This window comes from Buceros rhinoceros, unplaced genomic scaffold (assembly GCF_000710305.1).
Source record: "Buceros rhinoceros silvestris isolate BGI_N320 unplaced genomic scaffold, ASM71030v1 scaffold8745, whole genome shotgun sequence".
Classification (NCBI taxonomy): Eukaryota; Metazoa; Chordata; class Aves; order Bucerotiformes; family Bucerotidae; genus Buceros; species Buceros rhinoceros.
Genome location: NW_010413415.1, coordinates 29,592 through 52,562, shown reverse-complemented (window position 1 = coordinate 52,562; position 22,971 = coordinate 29,592). Strand labels below are relative to the sequence as shown.

The following is a 22,971-nucleotide window of genomic DNA, read 5'->3' as shown; positions in this document are numbered from 1 at the left end:
TACCACCAATCTTGCTCGAGAGAGCTTAACCAAAAATAGATATGCTAAATATATACCAGCCCAATGTAATTATTTTAGGATGAATGTTTTTGTGACTAAGAACTGCCAGTATTCTTTTCCCAATCATAATTAGGTTGCTTCAGCGGTACAAATGGATTCAGTGGAATTATGACAAATGTCCTGGAGTAAGGAGGATGGAAACTGGCCTACTTCAGCTGAACAGAGGCTAGAGAAACGAATACCGGACAGGATGTCAGAGGCATCAGCTCTGTCACAGATTTCATTACTTTTCCGTCTATACAATTCTAGGCGTAGTGCTGCACTAATTGGCGACTCGGGGCTGGATTCTCACCTGAATCACACTGGGATGGCCCTGGTGACATCACTGAAGTTACACTAATTTATGCTAACTAAGGCTCTACCCCACTGAACATCCGTCATCCCTTTTCTCTTGATACTTCAAGGCTTAATCTCAAGGCTCCACGTTAAGGGTGTCAATCCGAGAAGAGAAGATGATGATATTTTTTGCTCTGTTTGTTGATGATGCTCCTTTAATTAGCCACAGCTTCCCTTCTACCTGACACAAGGAGTCAGTACTCACAAGTTTGATTCTGTCTTTCTGAAAAGCACTGCCTATATGCCTCAAAGGGAGATGACTCGTTAACATCAAGAGATTTTGGATGACAGCCTATAAATAAAGCAACAAAGATCCACAGGCAGCAAGTAGAAAGTTGACTACACTGAAGTCCTGGTGACATTAAAACAGTGTATTATCACTCTCCCATACTACTGTATCCCTTTGTCATGGATGCAGTAAAGCACTCCCATCCTGCACAGGTCAACTGAGCCATATGTTGAAGGTCTGCATAATAATGGATAGCATAACTGGATTCAGCACGATGTAAACACACTGAGACTGAAATATTCCAAGGATGACCTCTTCCAGCACAGGTAGTTTTCAAAAAAATATTTTATAATCAGTCTCACTTGGAACAAAGTGTGAAATCCCTATTCTCTATTCACACCACTTAGAGGAGGGGGAAGACTAAATGAGAAACGGAACCCAATCTCTTGGGTGTGTCTCTTGGGCACATCCACTGTCAGATGGCTCAACTGGAAACAGCCGAATGTCTTCGGGCATTTTTGTGTGACTTGCCAAAGGATGACCAAGCTAGGAAAAAAGTAAGACTAAATGAGCAGAGTCATAAACAAGATACTAAGGAATTAATGCAAACACAGAATATTCACATTTATATTGTGAGTTTTATCAAGGGGTTTTCATTTTCAGGGCTTTGCATCAGAGAAGTATTTTGGTTTTTCCAACAAACTAATGATTGGAGAGAGAAAAATCATGGTTTTTTTGACAACACGATCTCAAGCCTGAGATCAATTTATCTTAGCTCTAATAGCTGTGTGCCTCCCTTACTTTTAGGCAAAAGCAGACACAACTCTCCTCATTCCTTGTACAGTCCAAAGTGAAATTGTTCACTGTGCAGGTGGTGAGGCACTGGCACAGGCTGCCCAGAGAAGCTCTGTGTGCCCCATGCCTGGAAGTGTTGAAGGCCAGGTTGGATGGGGCTTTGAGCAACCTGGTCTAGTGAAGGTTGGACTAGATGATGTTGAAGGTCCCTTCCAAGCCAAACCATTCTGTGGTTCTATGAACACTGCAGGAAGTGGGGTGACTGTTCCAAGGACAGCTGACTGAAACAACTTAAAGAAACAAAGACACTGGATCTCTGTAGACTTTGACGTTGACAGGTAAAGGCAGCAAGCGATGTCTGCTCAGGGCAGCAGGAGTGAAAGATTCGATTACATTACTTGAATAATGGCTGCAGTGCTGATCCTTGCATCTGGAGTTATAACAGCTATGTTCACGGTACAGCATCTGGAAGAGCTCAGCTGGAATAACTGATTCTCTACAATTTTCTGACCCTGGTATAATTTTGAAGCAGTGACAGTCATAGCTTGTTTTTGACCTTCAGTGTTCAAGCCAGTTGGCAAACTGGCAAAACAGGCTAATCCATCTCCCTCACAGTAAATACATATCAGTGTATAATCATATAAAACAACAAAACCTTTTGATCTTGTCCATATAACAAACCCGCCTTTGGTACGGTTAGAAGGTAAGTGATTTTTGTTACTCTTGACGTCACATATCGCTGTAGAAAAGGTACCTATCAATATTGTTCTGAATGGTGTGGCTAAAGATCTGTCAATATTTTCAGAGTGAAATTCAGTTGATGCTGCCTAAAGGCGGCAAAATAATCAGAAGCACATTAGCTTTCTGTTTGGACATCAGCTGATAGGAAGAGCCTTTACAAAGAAGTGCATAAGCAGCAAGGCAAAGCCTGAATGAAAACAGTGTCATCTTTGGGACAGGCACATCGAAATCTGAGCTAACAAAAGAAATTGGCTTTTCCTGGAAGTTCAAAACTGTGGGACAGAAAAAGGCCAAATACGTCTGTAACCGATATCCAGCTAATAATATTTAACAGATGGATCTTAACCGAGCTGCATAAAAAGCCAACATAGGTTGTGTCCCGCAAGTAGCGTAGGATTAACAGTATTACATGTCTGAACGACTTTCAAGCCATATTGAACTGCTCTTATTGAGAATCAATCCAAATACAATGAAAACGTACCCTGATGGCTGTGCTGGAGTTCTGAAAGAGGATTTTCTGGGCCTCAAGGAATGCCAACAAGAACTTTTGATCTAGAAGGAGTATCTGGAGGTAGTGCAGTGAGCCCAGTTTTTGGCAGTCCACAGGTCAGAGTAGAGACTATGCTGGACACCTGGTAAAGTTGAACAGCCACAACTGATTTGGACAGTGTGGAACTGCAGCAGTATTGTGGCTTTTTTTTCTCTTGGTCCCGGAAATACTTTGGGAATCAAAGCAGTGCAAGGAAAGTGAGCAGGTCTATGCCACATTGGAGAAGGACCCTGGCCTCAGGCCTATGATGGTAAGATCTTGAAGCACTTCAGAATTACCACTCTTTCGGCTAGAAGCTGGTGTAATGCCTCCATCAGGAGAGGACGTCAATGATTTTGGCAGCAAACGTCTTCTCTCCCAGCTCTCAGCTGTTAACAGGTCACTTCATAGCAATGCTACAAAGGCGCCCGATTCCCACCTAATCCTCACACATAAAAGATGCTCAGGTTGATAAGTCACGCAGGACAGTTCAACTAGAGCAGTAAGTCAGATGGACTCTGGACTGGTTCTAAGGTACTCAATTCAGTGTCACACAGCTTCTCTCCACAGCCATAGTCTAAGAAACATCTCTAACACCAGAGTTATTTTTGGATAGAAAAGTAATCCCCAACTCTGGACACAAACTAGGGCTGCCCTAGTTACACCAGCCTCTGTAGTACAGATGTTGTCTGTTGAATTATTCTATTTTACTGAAAGAATTCCTGAAGAACATACATAATGCCTGAAGAAAAAGGAACAGCTCTTCAGAAAAAAAACATTCCAAAAGCTGAATGGACAACCTGAGACATTTAGCTGCTGACAGAGAAAAAGGTGGTAAGGCCAGAATTCGTATTCCTGTGTGGAAGCCTCCAAGGTGGGCTCCGCAATACTTGCGTGGATGACAGCTATGGCCCCTCATTTTGACAGTCCCTTTAGAGACATGTCCCATGTGAGGGAAGACTAGAAACAAATGCAACTCACTCCGTTACTCTGCACTTTTGTGCATGTGCTCCCTCAAACATTTATATATAACTATATACACATTTCGCTTTTTTTGAACTGCCCACTTCTTACCAACCAATTAATTCAGCCATGTCCATGTATCCAAACGCTCTCAACATGCAATTTCATGTGGACTCTGATCTGAACGGTCTGGTAGATTAGAGAAAGACATTGTCTTCAGTCCAGCAACTGTGCGGAAAAGCAACTCTATACAAGAGCAAGTAACTGCTTGAATGATCAGGCCACACACCCTCAGTGAAATGGCATCTCCTTAAGTGTGAAAAATTAAACCTGTTTCCTAAGAAACACAGGGAAGATGAGTTAGTTAACGTCTAGGTATCTTCTTTTGTTTTTCTTTGGCCTTTGAACACTTAATGTTGGAATTCTGCCTGACAGAAACACACTTCTAAGACTTTTCACCTATTCAATCTGGGAGTAGAAGGTGTGCCTTTTAGCACAGAGGGTCAGGGATAATCGAAACAATTTACCTAAGGACATGGAAGACTATCCTTCATTTTCAGGCTTTGTGAGAAGGCTGAATTTCTAAAAACTAAACAGAAATTCCAAGAACCTGAAGGATGGGGTTTTTTTGGCACCTGACCCACAGAAAATCAAATAGCATGAACACCATGGTCTTTTCCAGCCTCAGAATTCCATGATTTTACCTTTGCTATTTCACCTTTTTAAAGTACAGCAAGAGATACTGATTTCTATCTATTTTTATCTATATAACATACAACTTAAAATAATGCATCCTTTTATTTGGAAAGCGTTTGGAACTTGCTGGGGAATGCAGAAATCACCAGGAGAGGACACTATATTCTTCAGGATGATACAGGACGGCAGATTTTCACAGCGCTGACAATGAGATGGTGGGAAAGTGCAAGGGTTTGAGGCAGGATGAGAGACCGCTCGTTTATCAGCTGCAAAGCCTTCCCTGTTGTCTGACTCCAGACAAGCAGTCTGTGGTTTACCCTTTTCAACCTCTTCATGGTACAGAACCTCACGATTTTTCCCATCTGCATATGACAGCTCGTTTATTCTGACCTTCTTGACTTCTCCTCTCATGTTTTGCTTTCTCACTAAAACCAAGCTTTACTTCCAGCATGCACAGCCATCACTGATCCTGGGAAGAAAGTCTCAAGCTCAAATGAACATCTATACTTTAGTCTAACGCTCGTCACACTGCCACAATAATCCTGAATCTAGTTTAACACCTATGAAGAAAGGGATACGTGAAATGAGAAACCTGAAGTATCTAGCTATGAAGAGAGATGCCTGCTGGTGGTTGTAAAAGCATCCTTTGATAACTCAGAAGACAGCAGGGATGAAGAGAGATTTTTCCCTACTGGTTGAGAGAAGTAAGAAAAAAAGTTACCTTTCTTCTAAAACTGAATCAAAACGGCTTTGGAGGTGAGACAAACACGGAAGCTATGATCCTAGCACTCGAGATAAAAGCCTCTTCACTGCAGTTATTAGCTTGTTGTTCCCTTACTTAATACCTCTTCGCCCCATGCAGCTGGCACAACAACCTAGCGGAGATGAACATCTCTTTTTGAGCTACGACAACATTATATTAGAACAGAATTAGTTTGCATATTTTGTGAGTAAAAAATTAGTACATAGCTAGCACTTTTCCTAATTATCCCTTCATTAATGAAAGTACTACTATTTTACTAACCTTCAGAGAATATTTTTAACAAGTTATAAAATACATGGTAAGAACGCAAGCGACTGGGCTTTTGCTGAAAGTCAAGAAAAAGTCAATTCTTATCCAAGCAGGTACCATATCCGACAGTACTGGGCTGGAAGTACAGGCATTAATTTTGGCGTGTAGAATGAATGCAGGGTCTTTATAACAAACACTGAAAATTATTAGGTCAATATTCGGTTGCTGAAAAAGTTAACATTAAGGGGGCCATTTCCTAAGTCCCAATCTAAAGATCATAACCAGACACATTAAAAATCTGAAAGGAAATTTATACTGCTCCAAGTGTTCTTTTGAATGAGAATTTCTAAAGAAAATTGGTGACTTGGACCACTGGTTGTATTCCACAGTATTCAGCAGATCTGTCACTTGCATCTATTCTGTGCTGGGATGTGCTAGTTACCATCAGAGATTCCAGCTTTTGAGCTTTATGGGGGAAAAAAAATAGTAGTACGTACATGGGTAATGACATGCTCCATTACAGAGTAAAACGAGCAGAGTGCATTCATTTCAAGCAAACAAAACGTAAATGTACAAAGCACAGAGAAATCCATTTCAGCTCTTAATCAAATTCAGTGGGATCAAACCTTGATGGTCCTCTAAGAAAGAAAAGAGGTTTTATCCCAGCATGAGAGAATGGATGGTCATTTTTGTTTAAAGATTTTTTGACGGAGCCTTCTTACTCATCAGTCACTGCATTTAGACTGTTGGTTTTTTTATATCCTCTCAGTCTCTCTCAGAGTTGTGGGTTCCCTCACTGCACGAGCCTGGTAAGTGCTCAACATCTTAGGCAAGAGTCATGCTCCACTCCACTCCACGCCAGGAGGCACCTGCTCTCTTGCAGGACTACTGCTCTCACTGTCTCACCATCAGGCAGTCAACATTCTTGTCACAGAGGAAATGCCTTTCTGTCCTTGTCAACAGAAAGGTGGTTGCTGACAATCCCATTAAGTGCCATGTCACAGCACCCCTGGTTCATCCCTATCTAGTTTGTTAAATTCATACCAGCACAATAATGGTAACTACTTTCTTTCACGACTCCAACAGAAAGCACCGGCTCTTCGAAAAAATAAAATCTCCAGCATACCTGTTGAACAGTCTGAACCTGTCCACTGCGGTTCACAGCTGCAGAGCCCCGTGTCCAGGAGGAAAGTCCCATGGCCTGAGCACTGTTCCTGGCACACGGGAAGTGGTGTCTCACAGTTCACGCCTCCCCATCCCGTGGAGCAGTGACACTCCCCTTGAACGCACACGCCATGGCCAGAGCACATCGGATCCAAGCAGTCCTCTGGAAAGCAGGGAATAGACAACTTGGAGCATAAAACTTGCACCTTTACAGGGAAATACAGTATCAGAGATTCAGATGAATTCGGTGATTCTTGTGCAAATACTCAAATGACCAAACCAGGACAAACCCAATGGATGTCAAGCACAAGGAAAATAGAGTCTATGCGAACAGCGTGCAAAAGTGTGAAGCCAAAATCAAGAAAAAAGCAAGCAGGTAGACTGTTAGACATCATATGATTCTGCTTGCCAAGGATTTCATCTTATTTTAAAAACATGGTTTCCCAAGATAGATCTATCGGCTCAAGTCAGTGAAGTTTGTGCTTCAGCAGCAGGATTAGAAAAGAACTGGAGTAATTAATAATTACTTCTACAATTGTGCATTGTGCTTCCATTTGGGTATTTGTGCTCTGTGTTTTATTTACAGCTGGGAAAAGAAAGATATATTCTTTCATCTTCCTGTGGAAAGCTCTCTCTACAGCTGAAAATCTGATAAAAAAAAAAAATGACCATCCACTAACCCCAAGTAGTGAATCTCTGACTGAATGCTTGCTGTAAAAAAATCTCATACACTCATAAAAAGTATGTGCTCGGCAACTGGAAATAATGAACAGATTCATAAAAGTCATAATGTACTGATGAACAATTTGCAAACAGACAAAGAGCTAAATTTGTTCGCAATTTGGATTATACTATTCCTAGTGACAAATTCAGGAGCTCTGCAGAAGAATTTAAATCAGCTGGTTAGACCTGTACAACCAGCCCAGTCTTTCATAAAGCCCCGGCATTTCTTTAACAAGGCAGATCGGAGGCAGAACACAGCTTGCCTTCTCTGGAGGCTGCAGGGAGACCGCAGAGCTGCGGCGGATCTGTGGGGTCCAAGCATTGTGGGGAACAATTAGGCAAAAGCCTATTCGTGTTAGATCATGCTTCAGACTAATGTTAAAGAGGTACTTTGAAAGTTTTTGCGTGTATTTTTCAAGTACGAGCACAAGGAGTGTTTTATTAATTAAATTGTAAACTTAACAAACAGTATTCTGTGCTACCCGCATGAAGAGATGCTCTCTGCTTCACTAAGGGAAGGCTAAAGACTTCCCGTGTCGAGATTAACGGCCTCAATTTATAGGACCTTATGACCTAAGAACAAAGAAGTGATGCTCTGATGCTTTATCTTCCGAGCTGCTGTGCTGCCAATTCAGGATCTTGTCAAGATTTATGTCATGTCTTTTTGAGCCTTCCAGGTGCATGCACAGCACAATGTAATTTTGAAAGAGAGGAACCGGTGTTTCTGGACAATGCCTATCTTGCTAAGCACAAGACAAAACCACTCGGCTGTTTTCTCTCATCCTGAGACAGTTCTTTATTTTGCTCATCTTTTAAAATTAATCGAGTGACTCCGTGAAGTTTGAAAAGTATCACTCACTTTAGTAACGATAATCTGACAGGACAAATTCAAAGGACTCCCAGAGCAACGAACACATGTAGCTACTGGTGTTCCCTGGATGGTACATCTGGTACTACGTCTGCTGTGTTAACAATACTGCTATAATACTAAACTCACAGTTACATACAGTCATGTAATCTGAATTCCTGACAGAATTACTTCCACTGCTGCACGTTATGCTGTACAATACAGTAAACTGAGCGGTCATGTCACGCACACACTGTTACCGTAAAAATCCACCGTACTTGGTTGCATGGGTTGGTTTCAGCCACTCTATTTCTACAGAATTCCACCTTTTTAAAAAATTTAAATATCTCTCACTTTAAAAATCCAATGTTTTCGCACTCTTAGTTTCAACAGCTGTCTGAGTACATTTACCTCAATTTTTTTTCCAGCCCTTCTGAAGGATCACGCTATGGCAAGAACCAAAGCAACTGAAAGCAGCGGTCAGCCTCTCATCAGCTCTGGGCTTGTTTGGCACGAGGGCCCAGGGAGTACATACATCTGTGTCCTACTTGCTTTTTCCCATTTGGGTTTTCTTGGTTTTGCTCGGTTTTGAAGCTACCAACAACTGAGGATGTCAGAAGCATTCTCTTGATCCTCCCTTTAAAAACTCTACCAGGTATGTCAAATCCATCAAATCCATCCTGGACATTTTTCTGACTGGAGAATTCAAGCCACATGAAGAGTCTCCTCTGCGTGCTACTCAAAAGCATTACCTAAAATCTATACAGCAGGAAGCACAAAGTACGCTGTCACTAGCTTCAGGCTAAGGGGACTAGTGGAAAAATCTTCAAATCAGGGTAAGCATGAAGAAGAGTTCTGCTTTCTCGGCTATGCACAGGGGAAGAAAGTCAAAGCTGATGAGCTCTCTCAGAAATACGAAGAGGCAAATGACAGCTGCTTCTTTCTGTAGATGAAGGCAGACACATCGGTACTACAACCAGCAGAAGTACAGCTACTTGTTCTCAGAATTTCCCACTTTTTATTAGCCAAGCCTTAAAGAATGCGGTTTAGTACCATGAACGCAGGCTCACAGTAAAAATGACATATGACAGCAGAATTACACAACATGCTCCGGTAAACTGAAACTGTTAGCTACTCTTTTGGCTTTATATTGTCAGTATGTTCTTCACAGAAAAATCTAAGTAGTAACAGAATGAAGGAAGGAAACAGCTGATTACGACTTTCTGATTACTTTGGAGAATGACCATATCATATTTCGTTTAAATGATCTTTGGACTGCCTTACCCTTAGCTTTTGGCCAAGTAAAAACAACTGCACAGGCTCTCTGACAGCCTGTGCTAAGGGACTGAGGTTACTGGCAGCAAGGAGGGCTGGGGATGCCAGCCACCCTTCCTGAAAAGAGCAGCTGGACCCTGTGAGAAGAAAAGTGGAGACAAACAGTCGGTCTCACAACTTTCACAAGAAAAAAAAAAAATCTTGCTTGCTGGGATGTTTTCCAGGAAGCTTCTGGAGGACTGAGAATACACTCATCACTTGCTGAAAGGCTAAAACTTGCACTCCGTTCTGTTCTTGCTACTGAGATTCAGTGGAAGGAGGGAGCAGAAATCATCTGAGAACGAGAGTCCTCCTGGACTGAAAGAGAAACTGAGTATTTCAGAGGAGTGCCCAAGACTATTAGATAGTCTTATTAGACAGCGTTAAATAATTTTAATCTTTTAGAATAAAAATGTGAATCTTGGAAATTATGTGATCAGCTTCCTCTGACTGTCACCGGGATCTGAATGTCTTCACCTTTGATAATTTTCTTTTTTAACATTACTTTCTGTAAAGGTGCTTTTGATCAGAACCATACTGCTTCACAGTAAGCTTCTCACATCTCCTGGAGTTCTTAACTACCTTAAAACAGGTTTGGAGATTAAAGAGCAAAACAAACCCGCTTAACTAGAGAGAGGGAAACTTCACTAACCTTCCTCACAAATCTCTCCTTTGTATCCAGGGACACAGATGCAGATGCCCATGATACAAGTACCATGGCCAAAGCAGGTTGGGTCAATACACTGTTCTTCTGGAACATCACACTCTGGTCCCTTCCACCCATTTCGACACACACAGTGACCTTTCTCGTATTCTCCATTTCCGCTGCACAGCACTGGACAGGAATCTGAAAAAGGCAGATTGACCTTTTAAATGTATTTACATACTTACATAGATTAACATTTATCTTCTGTAAAATTGCTTTTCCACACCATCTGCCACTCCTCCATTTGATTCGAGGGTTGTGACAGGCTGAAATCTTGGAACTAGGTAGTGCAGCAGCAATACAGCCTCCTCATCTCCTCAGTCTGCTTCACCAGAATACCTTAATTGTGACATGAAATGAGATACCTTAGAAGACAAAAGTAATTCCCTCCTCTTGATTGGCCTCTGCAGATAATTTGCAGTAATGCCTGCTTACAATTTTCAGTAAGATTAATATTTCTTCCCTGGGAACTTAAACAAGATATTGCCCTTTTCTTCTTTCTTCTAAGCAGACATAACAATACTGAAGTTTTAGCCATAAACCAGTAATATGGAAGCTTAGTTTTACAATCCAATATCAATTTCTGAGCCAATCAAGCTCTTAAAAAATAAAGTCAAACTTAATTTTGAGGAAACAGTGGAAAAACATGAGGAATTCCAGACATCATATGTAGCAGATGATGGATAATACCGACAGAAATATCAGGAACAGAAACAAGCTCACTTACAATCTTTTTAGCCTGTTTTTCACCCCAATTCCAGAAAATAGCATCTAAGCTGCTCTAGGTTCTTTTCTACACCCTATCCAAGTTAAGACTACAGAAACATTTAACTTACTTAGGCAATTTTCTCCAAAGTGAGTGAAACCGTTTGTCACTTTAAATAACAGAAATCATTATGCTAAGTTAACACACTTATTAAAAAATGCATTTTATAATCATGGAGCAGATGTAAAGAGGGATGGGGAAATCTCTCAACTCTGAAGTCAGGGAGAGAGGAGTGGCTGATGCATCTTAGCTCAAGTACAGCATACAGAAACTTCTGGAAAAAGGAAACTGGCTGGAAAAAGGCATTTAATCTCCTTTAATCACTCTGAATCTTTGCAAGCCCAGCAGTCACACCCCATAATCACAATCCCTGTCATGCCCTGTGGGTCAGTTTACCTTTTGCACAATCAGGACCAAGGAATCCTGGGAAACAGTGGCAGTGCCCCGAGATACATTCTCCGTTCCCATTGCAATTAGTAGAGCAGTCATCCAAGATTTCTGTTTATTCAGAGAGTTGTGCACAAAGAAAAAGACAGTTGGTTGGATTTGAAAGGAATGGCATCTTCACCTCACTCTGCAGGACACATCTCGACATGTAAATAGGTACAGAAGCAGTAAAAAGCCCATTTTCATTCATAGGGAGCATAAAACAAAATTCCTGTTCAGGCAGCTTACAAATATTAGATTTTGCCTTGACAGCTTTGAGATAACAAGAGCATCATTTATATTACTCCAAAAAGCTTTTAAAGTAAGTGTTCATGTAAAATTTACCACCATTAAAAGCACTGCAGGAACCAGAGTATTTGCTGAAAAATGTCCACCTTAAACACTTTCTTTTATTGCTGAAGTAATTTGTTTGAAACCTGTTTAGAGAGTAAATTGCCTTCTATGGTGTTCATCGGAACCACGTGAATTGAATTCCTCAGTGGAGAGTAGGATTTCCACTTCTGTACAACCAGAAAAACCCCGTCTTTTGTACAGTGATGAAACCCACTGCAATAAAGGACTCAGAACTAGACTGGAAGAAAAAAAAAACCCACTTTCAGTTCTGATCTTAAACTTGCCCATGTTTTCTCACACAGATGTTTTAGCACGCATCTGGGGACAGCCTCAGATCTGTACATGGATTAGCTGGTTTTAACTGACACGCGTATTTCCTACAGGAACTCAGTGGATCCACTGGTTTCTACGAGTTTTATGTAAAGAATACGAAGCAAATCCAAAGCTCAGATGCTCCCACGCAGAGCTGATCACCGTCGGGGCAGCACTAGGACTGAGTGGACATCTGTGCCAAATGGGAGAGGGGCTACGGAGCAGGAACCGAGGCTATGGTTACAGGCACAGGCACTAACAGAGTGGGCAAGTACCTCTGGACTCCTTTCCAACAGCTTAGTAACTGTTGGGTAAAAAGAAGCAAACCCAGATCCTGTCCGTGGCAAGTGATTTGGGAGGAAAAACATTTCACAAGCAAGGGCATAGCACAGGAGTATTTAATCTAATCAAATTTGACACACTTTTAAAAAACGGATTACAACCACATCCTACAACTAACACGAATAACTGAAACACATTTATTTTGATCTTATTTATGGGTACTTGGACAGGTAAGGATTGGTTTCTCTTGAAAACTCCTCCTGTTATTTAAAAACATTTGTTTTGGGCTATCAGCCTCTACCAAAGAACAGGCATTTGATATGCATCTATGCATCAGACACCCACAACCTGCACCCGATGTCTGTTCCGCAGGAAAGTTTTGTCACAGATATTAATTTTTACATATTACTGTTCATTATCAACTCTTGCTCTGTGTGAACACTTGCTTGCCTTTGCAGTTTTCTGGAACCACATGGTAAATGATCTCTACATTGATCTGAAATGAAGAATTAACGGTTTGAACAGTTACTGCCCCTGGTGCAATGTCCACTTAGGGCTGGCCTTTATTCAGTCTATGAATACTTGAGGCATGCCAGATTTTGCATGCAAATTACCCCTCTCAAGAGAAAGTCTGATCAGAGCTTTGCTAAAGTGTCAGAGAAATCAATTTTGTACATAACTAACACTGAGCAACGTGAAATGCTGCGAACAGATGCTCATGAGGAGGGCACGACTGCTTCACACAGCCAAGAGCAGCTCTTGCTCTGCTCTGAGGGTTTCAGTCTGGGGTCCCGGCTGATTCCTTTGTCAGCAGAGATGACAAATAGGACTCCAGCCCAGTCTGGGGTAAGGATTATGGCTCAAGGATAATTTTTTTGTGTGTGTGTGTAAGCCCATGAAGAAACAACCAAGAACCATTATGCAAAGAAAAGTACAAGAAGATGATACTCAGGTTATGGAGACACCAGCTAGCACTGTTTTCAAACTCATCAGCAGTAGATTCTTGCAGCATGAATCCTCTTTTCCCCAGGACATCTTCTTGCAGCCGTTTCTGAGATTAAATATAAGGATTCCTGCCTGCACTATGGCGCTCACTGCTCCCCTCCGTAAGAGCAGTCTGTTCTGCTTACTGGACAGACAAGGGGTGGAAAACTTATTTTTCACCAAATATAAAAAGAACCAAACTGCAGCATTGAATTTTTTTTTTTTTTTTTTTTTTTTTTTGGACAGGATATGCTCTACTTAACAGTGAAATCTTGGTTACCCCCCCGTATAAATGCTGTGGTCTTACAGCAGAAATAATCAAGGGGGCAGGTATTTGGATTCTGATCAGTGCTGGATTTTGGCCAGGTTTTATGCTCTTCATAGAGCACCTGCGAAGATGCTTCAAAAATGGCTTATTTTGTTGTCTTATATGAAGTTGAGGAAGGGCGTTTCTTTTCAGGCTTGTAAAGATTTACTTTTCTGAACAGCACAAATACAAACTTTAAAACCCAAACCACTCATCACAATTCTATCTCAATTTCTAAATTATTTTCCTGCAAGTCCTTCAAAATCTTGGTATTTGAATCATACTGGCTGGCTCTGCAAGGTGTTTATGATCAAGTAAAAATAGCATCCAATTGTTCTAAAGAGCAGATGGCATGTCCATTACTAGTAAAGACATCTTGCTAAGCATATGGTAGAACAGGTTAACTAAAGGGCATAATGGTTAAAGTCTTGCAGCAAACCAGGACTGTCATAAATACAACACTTTTTACCTAAATTTAAATTCCAAAGAAATCCTACGTGTGAGCCCTGCTCACGAACAACACCGAGTTGTGAACACTTGTCCACCTATATGTATTAAAAAGGCAGCAGGGATCTGACATGCCACCAGGACACTGTCTTCTGTATTTGCCTTCTGCCTTCCAAACAAAACGGTGCCTTCGAATAACTGTATAAAGCAGCAGCCCCCATCCATCAGCCACAGCCACAAAAGCTGCCTTTTAGATTTTCCAACTGACTAAAATACTGAAAGTAAGAACTTACATGTCTGGATAATTTCTGTAGGGTTTAAGGTTCCCATGTAAATACAGAAGGCAGGCATAATCTCTCTTACTTTGAGCAAGATAACACCAGAAATTACTCAAGCATTTAGGATTTAAAAAAATCTTAACACACATGAAAGCTTCACACTTAATTAATTTGATGACATTCGTCTTTAATATACAAATGTTGCTATTTGTCTAATATTGGCATAAACATGAAGTTGCTCCACTGAGGTTAATTAAGCTGAAATAAAACATATTTAAGAGAATACTTACGAGAAGCTGGAATCACGGTCAATAATTTCTTTCCAATGTAATACTCAGAAAATTAATTTTATTGTAATTGTTCTTACCAATCGCTGTAGTTAGTACAAACACTTGCTCCACTTTCTTTCCATCGTTGTAGAATGCCATATGCCAAGCTCCTTGATCCATATACTCGATGAAACCTGTCTCTTGCAGGGAAGTTAAGATCAGATTCCTGGGAGCTTGCTGAGGCTCCTCTGAGTTTTTTGGTTCCTGTTTAATTAACTGTTTTCCATCCATCAGTTTTACAAAATCAAACTGAAATAATAATGAGCAAAAATTAACCACCTAGCAAATCTTTATGAATCTACTCTGCATGTCTCATTCGAACAGAACAAACAGTTGAAATCTCATGCAATTTCTCTTAAGTACTCCCCAACGTGGACAGCAGTTGCGTAACCTAGTCTGTTTAGCTTCAGCTTCCATATAAAAAGCGTTAGGGTACGTTAGAAATCTGGCATCAAAATTTGCCGTTTGCTATGGCAGGGTAAACTCAGACTTGCTGCACTAAATACAGCAGATTTTACTTCAAAAATCACATCTCTTTAATGGGCGTAATTCCAAAATTCCCAAGCTGTAGCGCCTACGTTACACAGTGATTCATTGCAAATGCCAATAACAGATGAAAGAACCTATTGTTCAAGACCAGATTTTAAACTGCTTGACCTTTAATATCAATATTGTATATCAAACCCTAAAAATTTGTATCTAATTTTATTAGTGCAAACAAGTACCTATTTTTTACACAGACTGACACCTAACTGAGGTGATGCTGACTACTTTAGGATCAGTTAACCTCGAAGAATTGGAGATGTAAACCTTCTAGGAAGCCCTGGTCGAGAAATGTATATTTTTCTCTTGGTTTTTCTAGGCATTCTGATTTTCAGTAAAATTCAACTTCAGCTTAAGTCCCAGTTCCAGTTGAAGTCAACGACAGCCAAAAGCACTTATTTCTAAGATCAAAACTCTAGTAAATAAACATTTTTGAGATTAGACTAGATCACGTCCAGAGGTCCCATCTAAGCAATCTTTCCATGATTCCATTTATATCACCCTCTATGGAGTGTGATCCTGCTATTAGGAAGTTGAAACATCAATCATGCATAGAAATGACAGCTTCATACGCCAAATATATTAAGACCCCCCAAAAAGTTGAATGTGACCAGCAATACTGCATATTCTTACTGCTTAGCTAGGTTTTCTCCTGCAGAATCCCTGGGAATAAACACTCAAAATAATCTTCATATTAGAAACCAGAAACAGCTTTTTAAATTTGTTTTTTCTATTAACTCTTTACATTGCCTATATAATCAGTATGTTTTGATGAAGTCATAAAAAAGTTAGAGCATTTTCAAAGGATGTGGTACTTCATCCCCCTGCCCTGAAAAGAAGGTGCTGGAGCTACACAGCAGCACAGTGTGTCCCTGTCCAGCCTCCCAGAGAGTCACATACAGCGCTCACAACTGCTGACCTTCCTGGTACGACACCGTCCCGTCCTCTGAGAGGGCACGGTTTGAGGGTGCAGCTAGACCCCAGTGAAAGAAAAGGATAAACAGACTGGTTTTGGGGGTTACAGCCAGTCCCTTCCTCCCTTCTGCTTTGAAAGTGCATTGTGAACGCTCACATCCGCTGCTGTTTGAGAATGTCAGAGCGATAGAATTAGTATTATTTCTAATTACCTGCGTGTGAGTAGGTGGAATGTTTCTTCTGCCATAAATTCCCAGCAAAGAATCCTTCGCCAGTGAAATGTTAAATTTCAGGTACATGGGGTGATGAATCGTAATCTGAAAGCGCCAGAATAAACCAGGGGGGATCGTCTGCATAACTTGTGCTCCAATCTCAACTTCTCCCGTGTCTATGGCCCGGCCCTTCTGAAACACTAATTTTCCAGAACAAACAAAACAATCAGTTGTGTAATCACACTGGGTGAAGATTAATAAGTCATGAGATACAAACACACCTTAGATATATCGGAATATATTAAAACCAATCCCTAAACAGAGGGTGAAACCACTGCATTTTTCATTCAGCTAGTTGAAAAATACAAATAAATGTGCATGAGATCTTTACAACAGGCGTCACAGAGCATTTTTGCCCTGGAAATCTTGGAACATTTTACTCAGTACAAAAAGGTAGAAGTGCTGCTGCGTAAACCACGGCCTCTACCTATCAGCTATGCAAACAAAACCCATTCAACTGAGAACGCACAGCGAGACGGCAGCGGGAGATCCTCCTCTGGCACATATTTCAGACTACTGCTGAGCGGCATTGTATAAGCTCACAAATGGACCCCAGCGAGGACAGGAAACCCATCAAACCCAGTAGGTCAGAGCCCACGTCCAAAGCCTAGATTTCTATTAATCACCATCCCTAATGATTTTGTTATGGCAGTGATAATCTAGTCCTGGAGAAATAAAGAACATCTGTTTTGCCTTGGTCATTCTGCATGAAAGAGTAACAAGGGCATGAGGATAGGGACCGGCAATCTAAAGAGAAAATTGGCAGAATTTCATTATGTCTAACAATAAATTTGCCGACATCTACAGTACATAACTTCACACATGGGTACGAGAGAGCTGAAATAGAAAGGGAAATGCAATGCATGAAGAAGACATTGCCAAACTAAATTGGAGCTGGCTCGCTTTGCTGGCTTTATCACCATCTTTGTGTATTTTAATGCCTGTCCGTGATCAGCATCGTGACATGCTGCAAATCAGAGATCCAATCCTGCAAACATCTGAGCTGATTCTATTGTAAGTTTTGCAAAACTCCAACTTGCATTTCTGTGCTTTCTCCCTGCTAGTAAAAAGCAGGACACTGTGCTGCATCAGAGAACGAGCCAAGAGAAGAAGATTGAATGCAGCAGCCAGATCCATTTAGGTTTCATTTCATTCCAGTATCACAGTGAAGAATGGAGAGGAGCAATCAAAGTGACTGGAGCCTCACCTTTTACAGTATTACATATAAATACCTAATGCAGCGTAATGTCCATGAAATTTTATAAAATGCCACTGGAAATGAAAACAGCAGTAGCAAAGCTAGGGCCAGCATTTTCCTGAACGTATTAATAACAAGGATCCTCAGCGGGATCTTACGCAGGCTTTAACTAGCGTAGGAAGTACTTAGCCTTTGTAATGAATAGAGATTTAATTTACAAGGCAGGAGCAATCCTCAGGGTACTGGATCTTCCGGCTTTATGGCTGCTTTGTGTCACCAAACCTACAGCAGGAACTAGGAGCTGACTTTTAACACCTTGGCACGTAAAGGCGTCTCTTTTTAGAGCACAGAACTTTTAACCTAATGCTCTTAAAAAACCACCTGTTACTTGGTTTGTGAGTTAAAATATATCCAAAGTGCTGCTTTAATGATGTTGAGGGTGATGCTGCTTCTGACCAATTTGTTTCATGGAAAAACACTGAATGTTTGAAGAGAGAATTAAACTTTCCATGTTGGGCAACAAAAGCATATCCCTTCCCACTCCAACCCATACAAGATCCTACTTGGCTGATGTAGATTTAAAAATGTTTTCCCCTACTTCCAGTACTCCAGAGATATTAAATCTTAATGATACTTTGCAAGCAATTTCCCTGGGTTAAGCAAAACACTAAAGAACTTTTTGGTGATATTGATACGTGGTAATTAATCTGATTCAATTACGAGAGGGTAGAGCACTAAGTAAAAAGTGAAGGATACAGTATCATTTTTGAAGTTAATGGCATTATTGATCGGCGTTCAAGGTCCTTTAAAACACAGTTAATGGCTTCTTAGTTTGTTGAAGTGAGAAGGCCTGTTTCCTTGTTGAAAATAAAAAGCATTATGTCAAGGAGTATCTTGACTAACTGACGTTATCAGATTATGCTGAATACCACATTAGCATCGCTAGGCTCAAAACAACGTATCTCTGACCTTTCCCACACTAGGTTGAAACCACCTTTGCTTTAGCAATAGTTATACGTAATCTTAAAAAACCCAGGTGCATGTAGATTGACTTTTATCTCATTACCCAGGAAAGAAGCACGTTGAAGCTGCTGTTGACACTGGTATCATGAAAATACACATATTATCTACCACTCACTGAAAGCATGCCGTGGCAGCACCTCTGCCTTTCAAACACCATGTTTCCAGACAGCCACATAGCATGAAAAGGCGAAGGGCCATGTCTGAAGAGCATCTTTTCATATTCACTGACCCACTGTGCCTTCTTCACAGAAAAAGGATTTAGCTCTGTTTCCACGCTTAATTGAACGAGGCAGGTATTGTTGTGAAAAAAAGGCATCTGAAGACAGACTATTCACAGACTGTCCTCAGGTACTTCCTCACTCTTTCTTGAAAAGTCTGAAATAAGCTTTTAAAATTACGGTGCTGCAGCACAAATTCTGCTCTTGTTCTAAAACCATCTTTCTCATAACGATATTTGCTTATGACAAAGTATCATTTAATTGTCTATATTCAATTCCTTGTCCAGCTCTTGCCAACTACTATTAATTCTCCCTGTTCTTTCTAAGCACACTTTCCTTGCAAGCCTAAAACAAGAGATAGATCCCCAATCACAGTTCTCTCTTGTCTTCAAGAAAGGAAAACTCTTAACAGCGTGGTGCCAATTATCTTCACAAGAAAGTACCCACATGCTAATTATTACTGATCCTGAAACAATCAGTCTCCTTGTACTCCCCTGGTAAATACCAGCATCAATAGGCTGGCTGAGTTTTTAATCACATTACTACATATTAAAATGTTAACTCATAGCCGTGGGGTCAGCGTGTTATAAAGTGACTTCTTAAAGAAATCTGACTTGCTGGTTTGTAAACTTGATTTTCATTAAACGATTAGTTAAAGTATATGCTTTCAACGTCTGGGAAAGCATTTTGCGCTGCTGCATTGAGTTGGGAAAATGGGAGGTCGCAACGTGTGATGGTAGTTATCTCTCCCTGCGAAATCACATCAGCAGCGAAGTATCAGCTTTCTGTGGTATCCTGCTGTAGTGACAGGAGCTGCCTGTTTCCAAATCCTCCTTCCCAGCACATCTACAGGGGGAATTTGCTACGAGCAGTGAGAATAAAATTACTGATACCTATCAAAAGAGATGGAAAGAAATAAAAGAGGCAAAAATTAGCTGCAGCCAGACTATGCATATACTAATGCCTGGTACTAAGTCCACATGACTTTTTTTTGTGTTTTCCCAAGCGTATCCTCCTTGTCGGCAAACACTCTGGACTGGTAACACGTTACCCCCAGCTGGTGAAAGGGGACAAGTGGGACAACATTCTAGCTGTATTCACGACTGACCTCTGAAACTGCTGGATAAGCCCTCAGTGAAGCGGCTCTGCTATCACAGCCCCCCGCGCGTCAGTGTTGTCGGGGAATTGTGTAGCTACACAAGACGTTGGGATTGCCTGGGGCAAGGCAGGTGGTTTGGTTTTTTTACCTACTGCATTGTGTCTCTATTAACTCACATACTCTTTTCTATGTTATCAAGCATCTAATTTTTAAGATCTTTCATGTTTTTCCTGCACACTCTCCTTTGTAAGTGAAATGTTTTGGAACAGCTTTTATTAAGTCTGTAATATGGGGACAAAATTATTGAATGCAGTTGAGAATAACTGAGATATTTTCTGTGGTGCAAAAATACAAAAGTGTATAAAATATTTACTGTAATTCACTACCTATCCATTCTAAGGGACAAAATAATGGGTAACAACATTGTCTCCTTATATATATTTCCTTTGCTGATTTATCTAATACGATCTCTATCCAGCTGTGCCACAGTGATTTGTAAGACTATCGATGTGAGATATAATTTCCCTTCTGAAGGGACTGGTACAACAATGTCCCACCTTGTCTCATAAGTGCAGTCATAGATCTTACCTGGCATACACAAAATCAGATCACTGCTCTGCTCTAAAATCTGAGAGCTCTGGAAATCTCCTATTACTGCAGAGCTCGCAGTACAATTTTACCTTCCTCCTAACAAAAGACCAGGGAAGACCCTGGAAAGACCAGGGTTCATATTCTACTCCCATTCACTTTTCTCTGATCTAAACTGATTTATCCACTTTTTCTGAGTATCGCAGAAAGAAAAGGGAGTGCCGTCCACTTCTGACGATCAGAAAGTATCACCGTGGTGGTCAATGGGAAGCACGGGCCAGAGCTTGTAACTAATACTGAACTAGGTGTTCTAACGACGTTAAATGACAGGACTTGAGGGAAAGGAATTGTGCATCTCAGAGACAGTCAGTCTTGCTCTCTGTTTCACAGTCCTGGTTGCTCAGTCCAAGCCCTTCCCATGCCAGCTCTGGCTCTTCCAAAGAGCTGGTTCACATGGCAGATTGACTTTTTTTAATGAGGCCATTTTCTGCTCCCATAGTGAACTGACCTGCCTTGGTCTTGCGTGAGACAATCCGTGCAGTGGGCATGGGGATGCAGGGAGCCGCACGGGAAGAGAGCAGGGGCAGAGCAGGACTGTCCCCTGGCAGCAGGGAGCTGCCAGACTGGGTCACTGTTTTGCAAAACCTCAGTAGATTCCTGCGAGCTGATTCACTGTGACTGGTTACGCCCAGATGTGTCAGGATGCTGTATTTTAGCTTACGCCTTCAAGAACTGGAAGCATTAAGATTTCTACCCTTCTGCATATTCTGACCTGTCAGTACAAAGGGTGTCACTTTGCCTAAGATTAACCGTGCCCTGTAAGACAGACACAGCATCAAGCCCTCCGCACAACTGGGAACAAGGCAAATACAGTCTCACCTCCGCTGCCTTAACCCAGAAGCCAAGCTCTAATCTCTCCTCTCTCACAAAAGAGGGGTGATTACTCTGCTATTGAACGTTGAGCTTCCTAAAGGCTTGGGTCGGTTGCCAATTTCAGTGAGAGTTCTGCTGAAGGAAACAATCTAGTTATCGGCTTTTCATATCTGTTTCAAAATTGTACTAGAGAAGATAGAACCTGAACTTGAAGAACTGTCAAACTGTAGCAAATACAGAATCTGAGCAGTATTATTTCAGTAGTAATGTCTGTCCTGTCATTCGCACATACCTTTTTTATCCGTTTTGTCAGAAACTTTTCCTCCAATTGGTGAGTACGTAGTATCCATGGATTCTGCTCCTTTGTTTCCTTTGCTAACTCCATTTTCATACAGCTGCCCTTCCACAGGCTGTAGTTGCCAGGTTAAACCAAACAAGTGTACTGCTGCAAAAAAATGAAGACCAATTACTTGATGTCTAAGCTACAGCACCTTCAGTCAGACTAAGAAAGAACGCTATGACCCAGTTTCTGCAAAGGCAACTGTTACTTTGTCCTACTGAAATAATTCCGAATTTCGAGGGGTCTAATGAGCAATTTACTATTTTACCTTAAAACTCACTGCTTAATTAGTTTCCAAACTTTCTTCTGGTGCTCAGCCAGGTCAGGGTGATGAATTTCTACAGCAATTAATGGAAATACTTGCAATTAAAAGGATAACAGTTGAACGAATTTCATGTTGTGTGACAGATTCTAATGCTACATCAGCGTCATCCCTCAGCTTTCAACAGTCGGAGAGCTCACAGTTTGTTGATAAAAGCACAGACACCAGTAAAACTTCCCAGCTTTCCAGTCCAGTTCTAAGTGGAACTGTGCTCACTGCATTCCCAAACCTTTTCATTCAGGTTAAACGATAGTAAAACACTGACTCCATAAATAAACGTTAGAATTACACTGCAGATAAAAAACCGGCTCTGGATCTAAAAGATATGCAATTATTCTACTACACACACGAACAGAAATACAGTTGTTATTTACGTATGCACTGGGAAAGCTACTAAATTAATCCCTTTATGAAGTTATATACTATCCTTATTACCATACGAGGGGGCTGCCTACTCCACTTTGCCTGCACAGCCATTCGCTTTTTCTACTTCCCTTTCTGTTTTCTCTGATCTGAAGCATCGGGGGATGGTAGGAGAAGGACAGCAACAGAGGATCTTATTTTAAACATAATATGATAATACCACAGTCATTCTAGACAATTACCTAGGTCTTACTGAGGAGGGCAAAGTCTTCCAAGGAAGAGGTTGCCGTAGCATTGAAGTAACTCAGCAGGGAGGACTGATGACCCACTAAATTATAGATTGAGGATATCCCCCACAGAGGAGCTGAGATTGTCACATAAAGAGCAAAACCCGAGTAGCAGGCTCTTCAGCCACTTGCAGCAATTTGCACTGAGGTGGATCTGCCCACAGTGGGAGCCTGAAAGGCAGTATGTTTGCTCTTCCATTCTTCACAGAATGGTTTGGGTTGGAAGGGACCTTCAGGATCACCTAATTCCAACTCTCCTGCTATAAAAAGGGACACTTCCCACTAGACCAGGTCACTCAAAGCCCCATCCAACCTGGCCTTGAGCACCTT

The 22,971-nt window shown here is 41.2% G+C and overlaps 1 protein-coding gene across 1 annotated transcript in view; it reads right to left on the bottom strand.

Annotated features, from left to right (window-relative positions):
• The window catches only part of LOC104493944 (teneurin-1), a gene marked incomplete at its 3' end in the record, with an annotated part of 128,519 nt that overhangs the window by 83,213 nt on the left and 22,335 nt on the right, over positions 1-22,971 (bottom strand). Inside the window, exons 3-8 of the mRNA XM_010136714.1 lie at positions 21,622-21,774; positions 16,271-16,470; positions 14,639-14,849; positions 11,278-11,379; positions 10,062-10,256; positions 6,488-6,688 (exon numbers count right to left, since the gene is read on the bottom strand). Coding sequence (XP_010135016.1) covers positions 6,488-6,688; positions 10,062-10,256; positions 11,278-11,379; positions 14,639-14,849; positions 16,271-16,470; positions 21,622-21,774 — 1,062 coding nt within the window. The remainder of the gene's footprint in view (positions 1-6,487; positions 6,689-10,061; positions 10,257-11,277; positions 11,380-14,638; positions 14,850-16,270; positions 16,471-21,621; positions 21,775-22,971) is intronic.